The 23,052-nt window shown below is 47.8% G+C and overlaps 1 protein-coding gene across 1 annotated transcript; it reads right to left on the minus strand.

Moving 5' to 3' along the window:
* Positions 1-812: 812 nt before the first annotated feature.
* LOC128420524 (5-hydroxytryptamine receptor 7-like) lies at positions 813-22,113 on the minus strand. The gene is made up of 3 exons (XM_053402110.1): positions 21,354-22,113; positions 14,288-14,814; positions 813-2,968 (listed from the first exon to the last, which is right to left on the minus strand). The coding sequence occupies exons 2-3, from the start codon at positions 14,797-14,799 to the stop codon at positions 2,197-2,199; spliced, it is 1,284 nt and encodes a 427-aa protein (XP_053258085.1). The 5' UTR covers positions 14,800-14,814; positions 21,354-22,113; the 3' UTR covers positions 813-2,196.
* Between the last annotated feature and the right edge of the window lie 939 nt (positions 22,114-23,052).

Below are 23,052 nucleotides of genomic sequence, written 5' to 3' on the forward strand. Positions count from 1 at the left end.
GGATAGCCAGTAAGGTAAAGGTAAAGGACTCCTGGATGGTTAAGTCCAGTCCAAGTCAACTATGGGGTTGCGGCGCTTATCTAGCTTTCAGGCTGAGGGAGCGGGCGTTTGTCCACAGACAGCTTTCCAGGTCATGTGGCCAGCGGGACTAAACCGCTTCTTGTACAACGGGACACCATGATGGGAACCAGAGCGCACGGAAATGCTATTTACCTTCCTGCCACAGTGGTACCTATTTATCTACTTGCGCTGGCGTGCTTTCGAACTGCTAAGTTGGCAGGAGCTGGGACAGAGCAATGGGAGCTCACGCTGTGGCGAGGATTCAAATCCCCAACCTTCTGATCAGCGAGCTCAAGAGGCTCAGTGGTTTAGACCACAACGCCATCCACGTCCTCCAGTCCGATAGCCAGTCCCCCAGTCCGATGTGGTACGCCTCTTTGTGATAAAGTTAGCACATTGTTGTTCTTTCTAAAAGCCACTGCATGTAGTCAAACCATGTTTATGCCTGATGGGTATAATGTTGTTTTTGTTTTCTGTACATTGCTTTGGATGCATGGACATGCATGGTTACCAGACGGCAGCAGAGACTAGCGAAAGAGAGCCAGCAGCTGCTGCGAAATGCGAGAAATGTGGGGAGATTGGGAGGCGTTGGGCAGCAAGCTCAGTTGGCAGATGGAAGAGGCTTGTTGAGCCTAATATACTCCAGGCCACCACCTAAGGAATGAAAATATGCATCTCTGATCACAGAATAATAGAACTGTAGAGTTGGAAGGGGCCACAAGGGTCATCTAGTCCAACCCCCTGCAATGGAGCTCAAACCCACAACCCTGGGATTAAGAGTCCCTTGCTATACTGACTGAGCTATCCAGCATCAACGCAGGACGTGGCTCTTTGTGGGGAGGCCAGGGAATCGTCAAGGAAGGCAGAGAAAAACTGTGTTCTGCTACCTGTCTACATGGGTGCATATGAGAATGTATTGACTCATTTGGCTTACCGTCTTCTGGACTGAACCAATGCTTAGCGGTTGAGCAAATACTATGCTTGTAGCAGGCCCCGGTTCAATTCCTTGCATCTTCAGGTAGAAGGATCGGAGAACAGGGCTGGGGAAGACCTTTTACTGCTTCAGACCCTGGGGACATGCTGCCAGTCAGAGCAGACATTGCTGGCCAAGATGGACAAACCATCTGGCCTGATAGAAGGCTTTTATCTTATGCTCCACTTCTCTCCGCCATAGTGAGGCACACGGTGCTAATGTCAGGTCCCCTGGAAATTTTTGCTCCGTTTCCCTTTCTAGTCAATGGACTAGAAACTTGCCTTTTTGTTTTTATTTCAGATGGGGACAGAGCATCTCAGCATGCTTGGTTCCATACTCAGAATCGAAGTCCTCACTTGGTCAGTGTGTGCACTCATGAAAACAAAGAGCCTTACATAGAGATCTTGCCTCACCTATGGTCTGTTAACATAAACCGCTTCCTCTCTCTCAGTCCCTAGCGGCTATGACTATCCTTACGGGTCGTACGGTAAGGATAATCGAGGCAAATGAATGCGAAATGCCCTGGGCACTCGGGAAGAACTGTATAAATGTTAAGTATTATTATTACATAAGAGCTCCACAGCAGATGTCATGCCTTCTTCATCCTGGTGACTTCCAGATGTCGTGAGACTCCAACTCCCATCAGCTCCAGCCGGAATGGCCAAAGGTCAGGGGTGATGGGAGTTGAAGTCCAAATTATCTGGAGGGCATCAGGTCAGGAAAAGCCGATCTAGGCCTTCTGTTGAGCATCCTTGCTACTGCCTCTCGGATATACAATTCTCGCTTGGCTTGCCAGCTAATTTCCTTTCCCTTAAAAGGCATTTACTAGGATCTTATAATCTCCTCTCCCCAATTTCCACACATAGGAAAATTCTTGAAAGTGGCAAAATATTGTTTCCCCTTTATACCGCAAACGGCGGCTATAGATGCACAGATTTATTTGGGTCCTTTTGTGAATTAGCATCTTCCGTAGACTTATTTGCAAAGCTGTCTTTTCCCCCAGGGCTGCAGGGGAACCGGATAATCGTTGCCCTGCTTTGGTGATGCCCATCCAGGTGAGCCCCGAATCCTTGGTGTGAGCGGGCAGCCGCAGGGAGGGTCTGCCTCCCTCAGTGAGCGACCGCAACGCTTTTAAACGCCAACGCCCACATGGGCCCGCAGCCTTAGATGATGCCCTCGTGTTTCTCTGTGGCTTTCAGGGCCTCGTGCATGCTTGCGGCGGACAGCCTGCGGTTGATGTTGCGGTAGCTGCAGCGCAGCAGGTTCCAGAAAGTAGTCCTCAGGTCCCGGTTGAAGAGGGCGTAGATCAAGGGGTTGATGAGGGAGTTGGCATATCCCAGCCAGAGGAGAGTCCTCTCCAGCCTCAAAGGAATGCAGCTGCAGCGGCTGCCGCAGATGAACGGCCGGGCCGTTGACATCAGGAAGAAGGGGAGCCAGCAAAAGGTGAAGGCCCCCACGATGATGCCCAGGGTCCTGGCTGCCTTCTGCTCCCTCTTGAAGATGGAGATGTTCTTCCGGTCTTGGCGGAGGAGTTTGGACAAGGTGGCGCATTGCTCCACGGCCTTGCTCCTCTTGGTGCTATGCTGGCGCCGGACGCCAGGCTCGATGCAGTAGGCTCCGTCTGGCTCGTAAGGCCTGGGGAAGTCCATGAATCGGTGTTTCTGAGCGCTGGCCTTGGCTGCCTTGTAGATCCTGTTGTACATGACGAGCATGACGGCCATGGGTATGTAGAAGGCGACGCCGGTGGAGTAGACGGTGTAGCCAAAGTCCTGGCTGATGAGGCACACACGTTCCACCGTGATGTTCTTCGCCCAGCCAAACAAAGGGGGCAGAGTGATGGAGGCCGAGAGGAGCCAAACGATGAACACCATCTTGGCCATCAGCTTCCCGTCTTGCCTCACGGGATATGTCAGTGGCCGGGTTATTCCTAGGTACCTGGAAAACACCAAGGAAAGGTTGGTAGGTTGTATTTGGCTGTGTCAAACCTTTATTAGGCATTAGAAATACAAGGTAAGGACCCCTGGACGGTTAAGTCCAGTCAAAGATGACTATAAGGTTATGGCGCTCATCTCAGTTTTCAGGCTGAGGGAGCCAGCATTTGTCCACAGACAGCTTTCTGGGTCATGTAGCCAGCATGACTAAACTGCTTCTGACGCAACAGGATACCGTGATGGAAACCAGAGCGCATGGAAACACTGTTTACCTTCCCGCCACAGCGGAACCTATTTATCTACCTGCACTAGTGTGCTTTCGAACTGCTAGGTTGGCAGGAGCTGGGACAGAGCAACGGGAGCTCACCCTGTGGCAGGGATTTGAACCGCTGACCTTCTGATTAGCAAGCCCAAGAGGCTCAGGGGTTTAGACCACAGCGCCACCCACGTCCCAATTAGAAATATAGGCCATCATAAAATATCCATATACATTTTTTAAAATATATATATACACGAATAAACAGCCATGTAAAAATATGCAATAACGAGGATTTTTGTAACAAACAAAAACAGTACCCCCACAATTTAAAAGGTCATAGATAGTTTAATTAGCCAAAGACTTGGGAGAAGAGGAATATTCTTGCTTGGCAACTAAAGATGTATAATGAAGGCACCAGATGAGCCTCCCTGGGAGAGCATTGCACAAATGGGGATCCACCACAGAAAAGGCCCTGTTCTCGTGTTGCCACCCTCTGGACCTCATGTGGAGGAGGCACACAAAGAAGGGCCTCAGAGGATGATCTCAGGGTCCGGCTAGGTTCATGCATGTTGTATGTTGTCTTCACAAAGGCATGCCTATTTATGCCATATGCATTTTTTATACACATGACTTGACTGGAGAACTGCACTGCAAAATTTGGGGAAGTGTGAATTTTTGAAAGGTGGCCACGTTTCGACTCTCCTGCTATTTCAGAAAGGCAAATTAAGCAGGAACGCCTTTAAATGTGACCTGAACGCAATTCCCATCGCTCGCATCACTCCCTGCCACATGGGGCAGAGCCAGTGGTTGAGGTGGAGCCATGTGCTTGTCATGCACTGCATGGATTCAATCCCTGGTCTCTCCAGCCGGTGTCACAGTTAGCAGGGATGGGGAAAAGCTCAGTTCTCCCTTCCAAGGAGACGCTGCTCAGGGCTAGGTGGCTCGATGCTCTAACTCAGCAAAACAAAACTCCGCACAGGTCACTTATTCCCTCTGCCCACGACACTGCAGCTGCTGAACTGAGTTTCTTTGGGGCAATGCAAAGTGGGTCACAAATCTTTGCAGCAGTGAACACAGCCACCTTTTAACCACCCTCTCAGGAACCGCCACTAGAACCCACGTGGTAGGGTTTCTCTCTTTTTTTTAAAATTACTCTGTTCTAATTACATCTCTTTGGTTACCAGGCAACAAAGTGTGTGCATGTCCTACAGGGGGTCCTGCTAGCTCTTGGAGTTAATGTAAAAATAGCAGGGTCCAGGGTCCATTGCATAACCAAGTTGCGGTAGCACATCATATGGAGGACTGTTTGCAATTGCTGTAAGGATTTAATCAGCAAAACAGAAATGGGCATGCAGTGTCGTGATCCACATCCCAGGAAATCTCTGTGGCCCCAGAAACCCCTCCAAAGGTGCACTGGGATCTGGGCTGGCCAGGACTGATGAGAGTTGAGGTCTAAAACATCTGGAGGGAGCCGGGTTGAGAGAGCCGGGTTGAGAATAATTTTATTCTAATGGTCTAAATGCTTATTATGTTTATTGTGGAAGAAATGCCGGAATGACGGGATTTAGAAAGTTTAGAAAGGCAAAAGCTACGCAGACATCCTTCGTGGAACAAGAGGTGTGTGGCTGTCTCAAACCACCCAACTCAAAAAATAAAATAAAATGTATGATGTTTATTTATTTCACAAAAATTATACATCTCTCAGTTGTAAAAAACAAACAAACCACCAACCCACAAACACAACCTGAAAGCAGTTCACAAAAAAAGACAGAGCAACAAAATCATCAATAAGAAAATTTTAAACTTTAACAATGATAATTTAAAACTTTTGAAAAGTTAAGGTAATAGACTAAAAATAGATTAAACTTTGGCTGGGGCAACCCAATCAGATGGGCAGGGTATATGTAAACAACAATAACAACTTGCACCAACTATTTAACCATCTGGGTAGGCTTGTCTAAACAAGAATGTTTTTAGCAGGTGCCAAAAAGAGTGCCTGCCTGCTATCAAGTGGTGGGGAGTTCCAAAGGGCAGGTGCTGCCACAATAAAAGACTGAGTTCTTACCAATGAGAAATGGGTTTTATGTGGCACTTGTAACAGTGCGAGTTCCCCCAATTGCAGCAGTCGAGTGGATGCGTGTGGGGTCAGGCGTTCTTGTAGGCAAACTGGTCCCAAGTTGTTAAGCGCTTTGCATGCTAATAAAGGTAAAGGGTCCCCTGACCATTAGGTCCAGTCGTGACCGACTCTGGGGTTGCGGCGCTCATCTCGCTTTATTGGCCAAGGGAGCCGGCGTACAGCTTCCGGGTCATGTGGCCAGCATGACTAAGCTGTTTCTGGCGAACCAGAGCAGCACATGGAAACGCCGTTTACCTTCCCGCCAGAGCGGTACCTATTTATCTACTTGCACTTTGACGTGCTTTCGAACTGCTAGGTTGGCAGGAGCAGGGACCAAGCAACGGGAGCTCACCCCGTCGCGGGGATTCGAACTGCCGACCTTCTGATCGGCAAGTCCTGGGCTCTGTGGTTTAACCCACAGCACCACCCGCGTCCCATTAGTTGCATGCTAATAGCCCCACCTTAAACCTGGCCCAGTAGCAATTCAGCCACCGGTGCAGGTCTCAGATGGATGTAGCAGGCGGAAGTTTCTGAGGCTTCGCAGAAAAGAGCACTCAGCTGAAAATTCCTCAGGACGGCAGAGTTTATTTCAGTTCAGTGTTTTTTAAAAAACAGATCTGGATTAGCAGTGCTTCTGCTATCACCAGCAATGAAGTCCCCCTCCTCCATGTACACAGCATCTGGAAGGAGGCCGTGAAAAGACTTGCAAGGGATCGTTAAGTGATTAATTAATCTGTACTTTGATCTGGAGTCGCGTAAGGCTTAGAGAAGGGTGCTGCATGCATGCTTAAATGCTGTTCAGGGTCTGCTCCAGTTGCTGGGCACAGTGTCAGGTCCTATTTGCTTCGGCGACACCTGCAGGCAGCCAGCACCTCTCAGGATTTATTCATTTCAGAGCACGCAGAAGCTCATTGAGACACACGTGAGGAGGGGTTGGATGCCAGACCCGCCGACACCCAAGCTGAGTCCCCAGGGACCACGTGTGCAAGACATGTAACACGTGTGCAAGACATGCAACACGCAGGGAGGTGTGGGGGTGTTTGTTTGTTTTTTCCCATTTTTTGTATTGATTTTCCAAATTTATGAACAAACAAACAAACATAGATCCTAACTGTAATAATTCCACTTTTGTTAACATTATTGAATGACTTCCTCAAATCCCCCTGGCTGAATTTCAGTGTATAATAATAATAATAATAATAATAATAATAATAATAATAATAATTTTTATTTATACCCCGCCCTCCCCAGCCAAGGCCGGGCTCAGGGCGGCTAACAAGCAATAATAAAAACAAGTTGAATGAATACAACTTAAAAACAAGATTAAAAGACAACATTAAAATATTGAAACATTAAAATATTAAAATGCAGCCTCATCACAGGAGGAGAAAGGAAAAAGAAAGGGGGAGGGAATCAAATTGGCTCCAAGCCAAAGGCCAGGTGGAACAACTCTGTCTTACAGGCCCTGCGGAAAGAAATCAGATCCTGCAGGGCCCTGGTCTCATGAGACAGAGCAATTCCACCAGGCTGGGGCCAGTGTTGAAAAGGCCCTGCCTCCGGTTGAGGCTAATCTGACTTCCTTAGGGCCCGGGACCTCTAGGGTGTTGCTATTTATGGACCTTAAGGTCCTCCGTGGGGCACACCGGGAGAGGCGGTCCCGTAGGTACGAGGGTCCTAGGCCGTGAATTTCAGTGTATATCATTGTAACAGTTTTCCAAAACTAATTTCTCATAACATTTACTTAGTCAAGTAACATCTTTCTTTCATTTCATATTAACTTTAAACATATTGTTCTATAACATTACATATTTAAATCCTAAGCCAATCTGGTAATTGCAAGTATTTCTATTTAAATTATCTTAGCATATTTAGCTAAATAGTCTTTGAATTTCATCCATTCCTCCTGGTACTCCTCCTCCTTCTGGTCACGGACTCTTCTGGTCAAGTCAGCTAGCTCCCAAAAACCCATTATCTTCATCTGCCATTCCTCCACTGTTGGCACTTCTTGTAATTTCCAGTTCTTGGCTAACAAAATCCTAGCAGCGGTTGTGGCATACAAAAACAATCTAACATCTTTCTTGGGCAATTCCGGACCTATTATTCCAAGAAGATGTGGTGGTGTTACTCACCCAACTTCCCATCAGTTGCGTCGCTGCTGAGGGGGCATGCGAGGTCGCAGTGGAGCAAATGCACCAGCGGAGCCAATCCTGCACTCCCTCTGGCGCGTCGACACTGCACCAACCTCCTGACTCCTCTCCCCGTCTAACCTCCCAGTAAACAGCAATGATGCAACCGACTGGAGGTCAGGTGAGTGCTGCCATCGCCCCCACACCATCCACAACCTACGAGTCAAGTCAGGTGTGCTCAGCCCAAGCCAATGGCGATGGACTTGTTAAGTACAATTGTTTAACTGACACTGAAATGGGGAATTCCCAAATGTGCATTAACGAAGGCTTGAACGTGGGGATTTTCCACGGGGCTATATCGAATCCCCGCAATGGGGTGAGCTCCCGTTGCTCAGTCCCTGCTCCTGCCCACCTAGCAGTTCAAAAGCACGTCAAAGTGCAAGTAGATAAATAGGTACTGCTCCAGCGGGAAGGTAAACGGTGTTTCCGTGCGCTGCTCTGGTTTTGCCAGAAGCGGCTTAGTCATGCTGGCTACATGACCCGGAAGCTGTACGCTGGCTCCCTCGGCCAGTAAAGCGAGATGAGCGCTGCAACCCCAGAGTCGGTCATGACTGGACCTAATGGTCAGGGGTCCCTTTACCTTTTTTATATCGAATCCCCGCGATGGGGTGAGCTCCCATTGCTCAGTCCCTGCTCCTGCCAACCTAGCAGTTCGAAAGCACGTCAAAGTGCAAGTAGATAAATAGGTACCACTCCGGCAGGAAGGTAAACGGCGTTTCTGTGCGCTGCTCTGGTCTCGCCAGAAGCGGCCTAGTCATGCTGTCCACATGACCCGGAAAAAATTGTCTGCGGACAAATGCCAGCTCCCTCGGCCTGTAAAGCGAGATGAGTGCCGCAACCCCAGAGTCGTCCACGACTGGACTTAACTGTCAGGGGTCCTTTACCTTTTTTTATATTGAAGCTAAAGAAAAGACTGAACTCTAACTGAGTTGGTAACTAACTATTGTTGTTTTCTGCTAGCAAAAATGTGAGTGTTTAACCTTAGATCAAAGGTATCTCAGAGGGATGGATGAAGGGACCAATCACTCGAGCTGGGTTGGCCACCAAATGAGCCATCTCTTTAATGCAGAGGTGAGGAGCCTCAGGCCAAGGGAACAAATGCAGCCCCTTAGATCTCTCTCCCTGGCCTTGCTACAGGGAACCAGGCAGAGGGCCTTCTGGGTGGTGGCACCCGCCCTGTGGAACGCCCTCCCATCAGATGGCAAAGAGATAAACAACTACCTGACATTTACAAGACATCTGAAGGCAGCCCTGTTCAGGGAAGTTTTTAATGTGTGACATTTTGATGTATTTTTAATCTTTGATGTATTTTGATGTATTTTTAATCCTTGTTGGAAGCCACCCAGAGTGGCTGGGGAAACCCAGCCAGATGGGCGGGGTACAAATAATAAATTATTATTATTATTATTATTATTATTATTATTGCCTCCACCCCAGCCACTTGTGTTATCCCCAAGCAAAACCTCTCATTAGCCTTCCTTCTCACCTTCCTCAAGGGTTTTTGCCTGGCTAGGATTTGTCCTTGAATTCTGATCATGTCTCTTCCTTGTTTGGATGGAGGGCAGAGAGAGGGGTGTGAGTATGTGTAGGAACCAGCCTGTTGTACAAAGCTATAAAAAATATTCATCGTTCCACCTGCCTTTGCCTCTGGCCCTCCAAACACTGGCATGTTGAATCCTGACAAGACAGAAGTACTGTTTTGGGGGGACAGGAGGCGGGCAGGTGTGGAGGATTCCCTGGTCCTGAATGGGGTAATTGTGCCCCTGAAGGACCAGGTGCGCAGCCTGGGAGTCATTTTGGACTCACAGCTGTCCATGGAGGCACAGGTCAAATCTGTGTCCAGGGCAGCTGTTTACCAGCTCCATCTGGTACGTAGGCTGAGACCCTATCTGCCTGCGGACTGTCTCGCCAGAGTGGTGCATGCTCTGGTTATCTCCCGCTTGGACTACTGCAATGCACTCTACGTGGGGCTACCTTTGAAGGTGACTTGGAAACTACAACTAATCCAGAATGCGGCAGCTAGACTGGTGACTGGGGGCGGCCGCCGAGACCATATAACACCGTTCTTGAAAGACCTACATTGGCTCCCAGTACGTTTCTGAGCACAATTCAAAGTGTTGGTGCTAACCTTGAAAGCCCTAAACGGCCTCGGTCCAGTATACCTGAAGGAGCGTCTCCACCCCCATCATTCTGCCCGGACGCTGAGGTCCAGCACGGAGGGCCTTCTGGCGGTTCCCTCATTGTGAGAAGCAAAGCTACAGGGAACCAGGCAGAGGGCCTTCTCGGTGGTGGTGCCCGCCCTGTGGAACGCCCTTCCAGCAGATGTCAAAGCGATAAACAACTACCTGACATTTAGAAGACATCTTAAGGCAGCCCTGTTCAGGGAAGTTTTTAATGTGTGACATTTTACTGTATTTTTGGTTTTTATGGAAGCCGCCCAGAGTGGCTGGGGAGGCCCAGCCAGATGGGTGGGGTATAAATAATAAATTATTATTATTACTAAATTATTATTATTATGTGGCCCTTGGAAGATTGCCCAGAAGGAAAGACAGCCCTCAGGCTGGAAACAGCTCCCCGTCCCTGCTACAAAGGATTTCTGCTTCGTAACCATTCTTTTTTTAAAAAGCAACAACAACAACAGGCAGTGATAAATGCGATTGCTGAACCCAGCTTATGTACAATGGGCGCCCTTCACCGAAGAGGCTGCTCCTTTTTATTTCTGTGCATATTTATACTGAAGGGCAGTGCAGACATTTCCAAATAAATAAAATAAATCTCCGCCTCTCAGACTTTATGGCTCCTTCTAACAGGAGCACCAAACATTAAATACGTGCAGTCTGGCATTGCTTTTGAATTCCACACACCTACCCTTTGCATTCAGAGACGCTGCTGCTGTAACTTGCACAATTAACTTTAAGTGTCTGCTTCCTAATTCTGCTCAGATTTCTTTCCTTTGTTTTTGTTTCAAAGATAGAAAGTCGCACAGACAAGGAATTAAGTGCACAGACTGGGGGGAGAAGAACAGGGTATTTTAAAAGAATCAAGGGATAGCTGTACAGTGCGGTGCAGAGTGCCAGACTAGGACCCGGGAAAGGCACTAGTTCAAATCCCCACTTAGGCACGAAGCTCACGGGGTGACCTCAGCCTAACCTACCTCACAGGATTGTTGTGGAGATTAAGAGAGGAGGGATGGGTCCATGCGCACCCCCCTTTTGCTCCTTGGACAAGTGGGATATAAATACCGCAAAGAAACAAATTCATTATCTTGGCAGATTTGGTTTGGATTTACAGTAGTGAGGCCCCCTTGGCTTCTAGACTTCCAGACCGTTTTGTAGGTGGGATTCAAGCGCTTACCAGAAAATTCAGGATGTAAAATTAAAGTGGTTTGGGTGCTCTTGCACCATAAACTGCTTTCAAGCCCCTCCCCAATCCCCCCCCGTAAGGAAAGCAATGGAAAAAGGCACTATGGCTTGACACAATCTCTCCACCAACAGCGGATGTTGCAACACCCATCCATAGCCTTTGTGCAAGCAAATCAGGGTAAATGCTCAATGAACAGGTTGTTTGGACGCAACGTGGCTCAGTTGAAATGGGCTTAAATTTGTGGTATAGGCATTTCCTTGTGGTGCGAGGCTGTACTAGACCAGGGTGGTCCCACACGGATACAGCCCTTTTTTGGCAGCCCTCGGCAACATTTGACTCCCAGCCCTCGCACTGCCTTCTCAAAGCTGGACAAACTTTGGGAAGGAGGCAACAAAGCAAAGTATGGCCCATGGCTTCTGTGTCAAAGTACTGTATTCTCAAAGTATTGACATGTGCATAGGGGAAAGCTGCATTCAAATTTTTGATGAATTTTTGTGCAGACCCCTTAAAAATCAATCAATGGGGTCACTGTGCCCCTGAAGGACCAGGTGCACAGTCTGGGAGTTATTTTGGACTCACAGGTGTCCATGGAGGCACAGGTTAATTCTGTGTCCAGGGCAGCTGTCTACCAGCTCCACCTGGTATGCAGGATGAGACCCTTCCTGCCCGCAGACTGTCTCGCCAGAGTGGTGCATCTCCCGCTTGGACTACTGCAATGCGCTCTACGTGGGGCTACCTTTGAAGGTGACCCAGAAACTACAACTAATCCAGAATGCGGCAGCTAGACTGGTGGCTGGGAGTGGCCGCAGGGACTACATAACACCAGTCCTGAGAGATCTGCATTGGCTCCCAGTACGTTTCCAAGCACAATTCAAAATGTTGGTGCTGACCTTTAAAGCCCTAAACGGCCTCGGTCCTGTATACCTGAAGGAGCGTCTCCACCCCCATTGTTCAGCCCGGACACTGAGATCCAGTGCCAAGGGCCTTCTGGCGGTTCCCTCATTGGGAGAAGTGAGGTTACAGGGAACCAGACAGAGGGCCTTATCGGTAGTGGCGCCCGCCCTGTGGAATGCCCTCCCTTCAGATGTGAAGGAAATACACAGCTATTTTCTCTTTAAAAGACATCCGAAGGCAGCTCTGTTTAGGGAAGTTTTTAATATTTAATGCTGTATTGTTTTTACACTGGAAGCCACCCAAAGTGGCTGGGGAAACTCAGCCAGATGAGAAGGGTATAAATAATAAATTATTATTATTATTATTATTATTATTATTATTATTATTATCAGTTTTCCCCCTCTCAACGTTCTTCAGGCACTGAGTACATGCCATCTTCATTGGGCTGTTTTGTTTTTTGGAGGGGTAATGTTCTACAGATTCTCCTCGCTCCTACATCTGCAAGTCTCCAACTCCCCGCAAGCCTGCCGGCATCTCCCTGTGGCTGTTTCTCACTACATAAATAAAGACACTCAGACAACTGAATTGGTTAGACTATCGGGTGACCTCCGTCAGGAAATGTCACCTTTAGGCCACGCATGCCATCTTCTTAATTTCCCTGTACTGCAGTCAGAAACTTAGACAGAGTTTCACTTGCAGTTTATTACAGAGTGCACCAGATAATGACAGTGATTCTAAATAATCGGCCTGGTTAAGGTTTTCTGTATGCACGACATGTGCTCTGCCTCTAAGCAATGGCTCTGCCCATCTGAATTCAATCTTCACGCATCCTCGTACTGTTCCCAATCCAGCAAAAGGATCTGAATGCAAAGGCTGCACACCCACATCCACGATCATCATCCATAGGGTAGTTGCTTATTTAGCGGTGCTCCTTCAACAGGAGCGGGTGGCGCTGTGGGTTAAACCACAGAGCCTAGGACTTGCCGATCAGAAGGTTGGCGGTTCAAATCCCCGCGACGGGGTGAGCTCCTGTTTCTCAGTCCCTGCTCCTGCCAACATAGCAGTTCGAAAGCACATCAAACGTTCAAGTAGATAAATAGGTACCGCTCCAGCGGGAAGGTAAACGGCGTTTCTGTGCGCTGCTCTGGTTCGCCAGAAGTGACTTAGTCATGCTGGCCACATAACCCGGAAGCTGTCTGCGGACAAACGCCACCTCCCTCTGCCTATAGAGTGAGATGAGCGTGCAACCCCAGAGTCGGTCACAACTGGACCTAATGGTCAGGGTTCCCTTTACCTTTACCTTCAATAGCATACATTTCACGTTCAGCAGCAAGAAATTATCAGGGACCATGGGTGGTATCCAACATGCTCGTTCTGTTCATGCAAGGATTTGTAGGCATAAAATGGAACCTCACCCCTACTTCTTCCCCTGAGTGCACTCCATGCCCTCTCCAAATTTGCATCATAAAGGTTTTTTTTTTTGGGGGGGGAGAGTGCACAGGGGGAGGAAAAGGGAGAAAGTTCCTTCGCACAAGGGCAAATCCTTGCGCCGGCAGAACAAGTTGCGTAGCAAATGCTCTAGCTGGGGGTTTCCTGTTTTGATCTAGATCTAGACTTTTCTCAACTCCCATCATCCCTAGCTAGCAGGAACAGTGGTCAGGAGATGGTGGGAATTGTAGTCCAACGACATCTGGGGACCCAGGGTTGAGAAAAGCTGGTCTAGATGACCTGCAAAGGCCACATGCACACTGTGGGATGTGAAACACAAGAGCAGTCAAGTACAACATTCCTAGAGTGAATATGTTTACACATGGGGAAGAATGTTTGTCCAGCCAGCAGGTAAACTTCCTGTTTCCTTCTGGGCTGGGACAGACTTCCTCTGCATGTGACTAGAGGTGGGCGTGGCCTCACCTGTGCAGGTAACAACAAAAGCACAGGGCAGGGCAGCCATCTCTCTCTCTGTGACTACATGCATCGAAGAAGCAACATCTGCTTAGCCAAAGATGCTCTCTTGGCTTCAGCCAAGAGAGGACAAAGGGACTGTCTTCTTATGAGATAGTTTCCAGGTAAATGTTACTTTTCTAAGCTAAGTCTGCCTTCTGGGATCCAACTGTGAGCAGAATGTGAGTAAACTCTTTATACTTTTATAGAAGACTGTGTCGTGTCTTATCTTTTATGAGGGAATAAGGGGAAAATACCAGAACAGTTATAGAGGCTTTAGTGAGCCTGAGCAAACGCATCTGCTGTGAGTTTAAAAGGGGGACTGTTACTCTGCTAAATTGTGAACTTGTTAACACAAGTTGGGAAGGCTATAATAAAACAATATGTCCTCTCCTGCATCCCTGAACATTCCCACAACAATCCAATGATTCTATGAACCTGGACAGTCTCTTCTCTGTTTTCTGCCCCTGCTGCTGTTTCCACTGAACATTTCTACACGCATACGCACACAAACACACACAATTCTGTGAGCCTATGATTCATAAAGCAGGAGACCATCCTTACCGGTCCACGCTGATGACGCAGAGCGTCATGATGGATGCCGTGCAGCACATGACGTCCATGGCAATGAAGACATTGCAGAAGACCTCCCCAAAGAGCCACTCCCCTCCCACCAGGTCGGTGATGATGACGAAGGGCATGACGGCAAAGGCCACAGACAAGTCAGCCGCAGCCAAGGAGACCACCAGGTAGTTGGACGGCTGGCGGAGCTTTTTGACGATGCATACAGAGATGACGACCAAGCTGTTGCCCGCAATAGTCAGCAGAGTGATGACCGAGAGGACCGTCCCGATGATGACCTTCTCGGTGTCCCCGTACAGCAGTATATCCTCCCCGCAGTCTGTGGTGTTGGTGTCATTGGCGGGCAGCAGGAGGTCTGGCTCAGGGGACGCGGAGGGTCCTTCAGGCATGAATGGAGCTGAGGGTGACTTCCGGGTGGAATACTCCTGACCCGAATCCTCCACGACGAGAAGATGCTGTTCCGAAAACGGGCTGGGGCCGATCCTGACCAACATGCTTCGAGCAGACCGCTGTGTGGAGAAGAGACATGAGCTTATTATTATTTCAGGACAATTGCTTCAGCTGCAAAAAAATAAATAAAACAAACCTCCGGCACGTTAGACGCAGCAAATGGAGACTGATGCAAATTTGCAGATGTGTGCTTTGTCTGCTTCCCTACCGACGCTCTCAGATGCTCTCCCACTTGGAAATAAAATGCAGCACTCGGATACAGAAATTATCAGGGCCGGCCCTAACGTTAGGTCAATTGATTCGGCTGCCTCTGGCAACAGATGCTGGTGTGCCTAGGAGAGGGGTTATTCCTGGCCATCCCTGCTGAGCTGAGATGCTCTTAAGCTCACCAGTTGCCTCAGGGGTAGCGTGGGGACCCTGTCTCATTGCCGGTGTTGAAATATGAGTTAACTTCCACTCTTGTCCCCTACGTAGAATTAGGGGAGGACATCTGGCCTCCTCCTTCGGGTAGTGATAAAGCTGGATAAAGGGACCCCTGATCGTTCGGTCCAGTCGTGACCGACTCTGGGGTTGCGGCGCTCATCTTGCTTTATTGGCCGAGGGAGCCGGTGTACACCTTCCAGGTCATGTGGCCAGCATGACTAAGCCGCTTCTGGCGAACCAGAGCAGCGCACGGAAACACCGCTTACCTTCCCGCCGGAGCGGTACCTATTGATCTACTTGCACTTGGACGTGCTTTCGAACTGCTAGGTTGGCAGGAGCTGGGACCGAGCAACGGGAGCTCACCCCGTTGCGGGGATTCGAACCGCCAACCTTCTGATCAGCAAGTCCTAGGCTCAGCGGTTTAACCTACAGTGCCACCTGCATCCCATTCCTTTGCTTTAGGCAACATAAAATCTTGAGCCAGCCATAAACCCCATTCACACACACTGCTCACCTGCCACTCTCATAGACACACAGTCTGAGGCAGTCTTTGCCAACCTGGTGCCCTCTAGCTGATTTGGACTACAGCTACCAGGGAGCAGGGAGCATTGAAGGGCACCAAGTTGGGCAGAAGCTAGTTTAAGAGTTCACCAGTGGTGGAACTGTGGCCTTTCCCACCACACCAGTTGTTCCCGGACTCTATGGGCGGAGAATCCTTGACACTTCGAAGCAGTTGGGAAATGTTTGTGAGCATTCCATGACACCCCAGCAGCTTAACCAAACAGCTGATTTCAGCCAACTCAATCTAGTTCTCTCGCCATCTCATAGCTAGGGAGGTTTGAAAGACGGCAGCCTGCCTTGATCTGATGGAGGAGATGGGAAGTTGGCAAAAGCATTTCTGCGGATCTGTGAGTTGCATGCTTTATATACTGCAGACTAACTTCTGCAGGCAAAGATTACCCAATTTCAGGATGCACAGCGACTAAGAGAATAAATAGTTAAGACAGCTTGTGTAAGCATGGTTATCAGTCTCCTTTTCAACCCTTATTCTTCGCCGTCTCCTTTCTAAATATATATTCTATGTTTCCCCAAGTGCAGTTCAAGCATAATGAAACAGGCACAGTAAAATATAAGGCTGTTAAGCTGAATTACCCACTGGTCCATTAATAAAACTGGCATAAATCTGCAAATGTTTGAAAAGAATTGTCCTAAAGCAAAAAAGAGACGCATGCTTTCTTTGCTAGATGATGATCTCATAGCAGGTATCATCTTCCAAGAAGCGGCATTTAATCCTTCGTCAAAAAGAAGAGGCATGTTGCTTTTAAGACAGTACTTGCCACCTGCAATTCTTATAAGTCCTTTTATTAAAAATAATATTTTTTTAAAAAAAATAATCTGCTGCCTACAGCATCTTTTTAGTAGATCGGAAGTGCCTTAAGTTGCTAAATCGTGCTGATGAATCATTTAGATATTATAGCTGCACTAATATTATCAGGAAGATTTATTCTATGTAGTCGTTACAATATGAATCGGCTCTTCCACACTGCGGAGAGCTGAGTGCAAATTCTGATGTGCAACCGGGTGGTCAGCAATCATTTGGGCCTACCGTTTTCCTGATTCACTGTTACAGCCTTCCCCAGCCGAGTTGCCCTCTAGCTGTTGTAGAACTATAACTCCTGCCAGCCCCAGTCGCCATGGCCATTGCGATGGGAATTGTAGTACAAAATATCTGGAAGGTTGGGAAAGGGTGCTGCTGAATCCACCCCAACAAATCTCCTCACTAAAGGATCACTCTCTTTATTAATATTGTTTGCTTTGGAAATATGAACACTGGCAGGGCACAAATTCTGAGGCCGGACCCTTCCCCTGAAAACAACATATTTTTGCAGCGTTAGTCAATATGGCACCCTTCAGGTGTTCTTGGACTACTTCTCCCATGATTCCATGCTACCGGGGGTTAGAATCATAGAATCATAGAGTTGGAAGAGACCACAAGGGCCATCGAGTCCAACCCCCTGCCAAGCAGGAAACACCATCAGAGCACTCCTGACATATGGTTGTCAAGCCTTTGCTTAAAAACCTCCAAAGAAGGAGACTCCACCACACTCCTTGGCAGCAAATTCCACTGTCGAGCAGCTCTTACTGTCAGGAAGTTCTTCCTAATGTTTAGGTGGAATCTTCTTTCTTGTAGTTTGGATCCATTGCTCCGTGTCCGCTTCTCTGGAGCAGCAGAAAACAACCTTTCTCCCTCCTCTATGTGACATCCTTTTATATATTTGAACATGGCTATCATATCACCCCTTAACCTCCTCTTCTCCAGGGTTGATGGAAGTTGAACAGGCAACTCCCCATTCATACTCATTCAAGGCGCACACAACCGCGCATGCATGCATCGCTGTGAACCTGGACGTGGCATGAAAAGGGGCAAAAACAGCCCCAAAAGGAATGGCAGATGAAGATGATGGACTTTTCGGAGCTTGCCGACCTGACTGGAAGAGTCCGCAACCAGAAGGAGGAGGAGTACCAGAACGACTGGATGAAATTCAAAGACTATTTAGTTAAATATGCTAAGATAACTTAATTGGAAAAACTTGCAAATACCAGATAGGCTTAGGATTTAAATATGTGATGTTAGAGAATAATATGTTTAAAGTTAAAATGAAAAGGAAAGGAAGAAAGATGTTAAGTGACTAAGTTAATTTTATGAGAAAATTGGTTTTGGAAAATTGTTACAAAGATATACAATGAAACTGAGCCAGGGGGATTTGAGGAAGCCATTTAACAATGTAACTAAGATTGGATTAAGTATAGTTAAGATACATGTTTGTTTGTTTAAAATTCTGGAAAATCAATAAAATAAAAAAAATCGGGGGGGGGGGGACAGCCCCGGAAGATTGTGGAAACAGCAAAAACAGAAATCCTACGAGCCCTTGCCCCAGCCTTTGAGCAGTGGCGTAGCTAGTCGCTCAGGTGCCCGGGGCTACGCACGTGCCCTGCAACTGGGGGCGGAGCAAGCCACCCATGGGGGCGGGGCAGGCCACCCGTGGGGGCAGGGCAAGCTGCCCGTGGGGGCAGGGCGGGCCAAGCCTCCCCCTCAGCTGTAGGTCAGCTGAGGTGGTGGGCAGACGCAAGCCCCGCGTTGCTCGAAAAAGCAGCGCAGAACTTGCAGGCAGTCCGCCAACCGCCTCCCCCTCAGGAGAGGCACGTGGCTCAGGCACGATGCAGGCCCCGCGGTTTGGCACCCAGTGCGCCCCACCTCACCTAGCTACGCCTCTGGATTAGGCAGATTTATGGAGGAGAAGGCTGTCAAAGGCTGCTAGTCATAAAGGCTGTGCTCTGACTGCAAAGTGGAGGCAACAATGCTTCTGGTTTTTGGAAATCACTTGAGGGGAGAGTGCTTCTGCCGTGGCGTAGGAAGAGGGGGGTGAGGCAGGTGCAGGAATTATTATTTTTCAAAAAACACATATTTTTGTCAGTTTGTCACCCCCCCTCAGTGATAACACCCGGGGCGACCCGCACCCACTGCACCCCCCTTCCTACGCCACTGCCTTTGAGGTCTGTGGAGAGTTGGAGTTTGAGCAAGGAGAAAAGATATAACTTTATTCGCATTAGCCAATGGCCATAGCAACAGTAAAACCTTACAGTATACGCAGAAAAGGGAATTTGATATAAGAGCACAATTTAAAGTCCTGAATCAGCCGTAAGTTAGTGGCCCTTATTCTGATTGCCCCTGCTATGAACCTAGCAACCTTTGAGCAAGGAGGCTTGCGGGGAGCGAATGTGATGGAGTTTGGTGGACATGGTAAGTGCTGATTATTTTTTTAAAAAGGGGTTTTCAAGGGTTTCCAGATGTTTAGAGGGTGCTTGCGGGCTTTTCCAATGGTGCTCCAGATATACACAATTTCACTGAGACGTGTGCTGCCTCAGAACATAATACCCCACATTACCTCACGTGTAATCCAACAACATCTGGAAGGTAGCATTCTGGCTACCTCGGTTTTATAGCATCAGGTAATGGGCACAATCCAAATGGACATTCTCTACTGTGTTTTTACACCATAAAAACGATGCCGGGGCAGAGAAGCCAACAGAAGCAATGATAAAAACAAAAAAATTTTTTTCCTTCCAGTAGCCCCTTAAAGACCAACTAAGTTAGTTCTTGGTATGAGCTTTCGTGTGCATGCACACTTCTTCAGATTTTTTTGTTTTGACTATGGCAGACCAACACGGCTACCTATCTGTAACTAGAACCAATGATAGACAGAAAAGGAGCCAGTGACTGCTAGAACCAATTAATTCTACATTTCCCCCCGTGCTTCTCCTTGCAAAAACGAGACTAAGGAGGAGAAGGAAACAGGCAAGATCATCCTCTGGGCTGGTCGAAAGAAGGCAGGCAGGCTTGGAAGAATCAAGGCTGATGTTTGTGGGGCAGTGACCCGTTTGCATTAATGGACTAGCCTCCACACGCCCTTCTTCCATTTCAAAGGGGCTCGCTTGGGCAAACCTCTGAGTTGGAAGTCACAAGCTTAGGGTCACCCAGCAGTTTCTCCAAGCAAGGTGTTGCCTTTATCTCAGATCCATTTTTCTCCCCTGTTTCCTTTGCAGGTACCTCTTCAAAACCAGCATTTGGGTCACCGGTGGCTGGAGCGGAAGGTGGCAGAAATGGCCTGGTCCCATTCATTGCTGATTTTAGAAGACTTCAAAAGGTGGAGGGAGAACATGATTTGCTGGAGTGAGAAGGGATGTCACTTGTGGATTTCGTTAAGGGAACTCCCCATCCCCCACATTCTTTCTTCTCTAATTAGGGAACTAGATTAAATGTTGTAGCCAAGTCCCTGGGAAGGGATGTGGGAAGGAGTTGGAAAGTCTAATATTGGATTGATTTTATGTATTCAAGTGTGAATTCATTGATGCATATTGCAAAGGTACACACACACAATTATCCTTTAGCAAAATAGCCCAAGACATCCAAGTTGTTCAGATAATCAGAAGTACAGATAAATCAAATTGGTGAGTTAAAATTTAGAGAGAGAGAGAAAGAGATTATCATGGCAGACAATGAATTCTAATCATCAAGAAGTTCCGAAAACTGAGCAGTGGCAATAAGACTTCTAATCCAGCACGCAAACATAATTATGTTCATAGCTCTCATGGTATCCCTTCCTCAACTTTTTTCTGCCTTTCACCCACATCCTGGTATTTACACTGGAAGGTCCTTGAGACCAGGGACCTCATTTTACACAAATGCTACTGTGCAAGTATTAAACAATATGCCCTCTATTTAACAAGGTTTGCATTAAGGAACTCAATGGCCGTATATAGCCTAGAAGAGCCTTCCTTGACTTGGTGCACTCCCTATGTTTAGACTACACCCATCAGTCCCAGCTGATGGGAGTTGTAGTACAAAACAACTGGCAAGCTCTAGGTTGGGGAAACTGGCCTACTACAGCCAGCAGCTGAATAAAATGATATTTAGGGACACCGTCTGAAGGCAACAGGGATGGGCTGCCAACCGCAGAGAGGGCATTTGAACTTGGCAGCAAACAAGTCTAGATTGGACGTCTTCAGCCAACGTGAGATCTAGCAAAGGTTTGATTTGCAAGTGGGATGTGTAGGAGAGTGGGAGCTTGTGGGGGGTCAGACTTTAGGACCTTTAGGTGCCCCGCTTCTCTTAAGAGAGTTGGCACTCCTTTGTTTGCAGAGTGATAGACATCACTCTCCCAAATCCCATCTCTTTAAACACCACGGATGCTTGGACCATTTTAGATTTCATGCGCGCCACGCAGGCAAAGCGTTAGGCAGTGAAACAACCTCTGCACCCCACAGAGTCGTCCTGAACTGCAACATCGCCCCAGGTTAGACATCTTCCTGAGTGCCCATTAGTACTCGCATCTCTCTGTCTCGTCTCCCTCGGCTGTTAACAATGAATCAGCTGCGCTCTTTCGGAGAGAGATGCATCTTCTCAAAAGTCTCTCTCCTGCCCACTCCCCTTAAAAACCCTTCAAACAAATGCCAAACATCTACTGCAGAAGAAGTACAACTTCTCCCCTCCCCCCCACTGTGCCCTGCAAAATCCCAGGCTGAGATTCGCTTTCTGCACATAGCGCATGGGAGGCTGCCCCTCTGATAACTTCAGATACCCTTCCTGCGAAAGAATGGGAAAAAGAAGTCTCACCTCTAAGGCAGTGAGGAGGGAGAAATGTCAGGCGGGAGATGGCTTTTGTCTGGTCTCTTGAGATGGACATCTTCTGTCCAGGAGCACAGAGTCCCTTTGCCTTTTTGAAATTGCTGGAGACTCTTCAAGCCTGACTTTCAGTGGTCCAAGCGTTCCCTGAGAAAGATCCAAGAGTGAAAAGGATGGCTGCAGGTCGCCAGGTTACATCCTCTGGAGGCTGCCTCTATTTCCCGGGCAAGCTAAGAACTGCCACAGAAGGAGGAGAAGATGCAAAGAGGCAGGCTCCCTCAACTCTCTCTCTCCCCCCTCTCCCCCTCCCCTCCTAAGCATCATTCTGCTGCAGACACACAGAGAGTGGCAAGGAAACACCAGGCGGATCTTGGCGGCAGCTGCAAAAACTCAGGGAGAACAGCCTGGGGAATCTCTTCTCGTTTCCCTGAGCAGAAAGAGAACCTGGGTCTCTCTCATTCCATCCGTCCTTGCCAGGGCATCAGCAACCTGGACTGCTGGAGGCGAGCTGCGCGAGGAAGGAAACGAGCCTTGTCAGGGCTGCAAGAATTGCCACGAAGGTGCAATCGATTCTGTCACACTTCTTTTGCTGGTTTTTTCGAGGGAGCATCGAGAAAAGCCCAGTGGAGACGCCTTGCAGGAACCTCGCTGGAGCGAATGGTGGTAGCCGGCGGTTAAAGTCTTTCATCTGCAAGTAAACCAAGACCTGCAATTGTTTCCTTTCAGCCAGACTAAAAATATACCTTCTTTTTATGAGAACCCTTTCTTTATATATTGAAGTCTACACGGATCATCTGAACAAGCAACCCCAAACCTAAAAAGGATGACTTCATTAGTTAAGATTTGGGAGCTGGTTAATTGGATCACAGTTGTCACCATAACAAAACCTCAGCGTTGCAAAATGAAAAGTTTTCAGTCGTGAGAAACCTGCTATGGATATATAGAGCATTTCTGCATCGTCAAATATTATTTAAAATTTAAAGGTCCCCCCCCTTACAATGTTATTTTAGATGTCGTCTCCCCTGCTTATGTCTGAATATATGGGTTTTACACCCTTCCCCCCTTTTAAAATTATGATTTTTAAATGTATGTATATATTCTATCCCTAATAATATTGTGCAAAGTGTAAACTTTTCCAAAGTGTCAGGAAAAAAGAGGATCTTGTAAAACCTGAGCTGTATTGTCAAATTTCTCTCCTGGCTACCTCTACTGCAGGACTGAATCTAAGCCAGGCCTGTGTTCGAGGATGTGGTGCTCAGTGCTGAAAGTCATCCACAGAGCATGTGAAGTAAAATTAAAGTGGAAAATGTCTTTGGTAGTGAATTGTTCCCTTTCCGCTACTGAGATCCACAGGCAGCGTATGAGATGCATCTAAAAGAGATTTCCCCTTTGCCCACCACAAATTGATCACCAGCAGGTGGGAAGCAAAATAAAAATTAAAAAAGATTAATGCCCCATCTCCCCATCCCCTTCTCAGACACCTCTGGTTTTCTTTCCTTTTTTCTGTGTGCTGGAAAATGGTCTTTGGAACAAATAACTCAGCAAACGGTCCTTTCTGCAAGCAGCAGTTTGACACTTCCCAGAGGAGCATTTAGAAAACGCGTCTCCTTCATCGATCGAACGGTCTTTGTGTTTGAACAAGACTTTATGTATAATGTATAACATATATTCTTCTTAAATAGCACCGTCC

The sequence above is a fragment of the Podarcis raffonei genome, chromosome 9 (assembly GCF_027172205.1).
Source record: "Podarcis raffonei isolate rPodRaf1 chromosome 9, rPodRaf1.pri, whole genome shotgun sequence".
Taxonomy (NCBI): Eukaryota; Metazoa; Chordata; class Lepidosauria; order Squamata; family Lacertidae; genus Podarcis; species Podarcis raffonei.

Bases quoted from the DNA above. Each gene is read 5' to 3' on its own strand.
- LOC128420524 (XM_053402110.1), bottom strand. From the start codon at position 14,799: ATGTTGGTCAGGATCGGCCCCAGCCCGTTTTCGGAACAGCATCTTCTC. The intron at 2,969-14,287 runs GTAAGGATGGTC...GGTGTTTTCCAG, and splicing joins TGCGTCATCAGCGTGGACCG to GTACCTAGGAATAACCCGGC.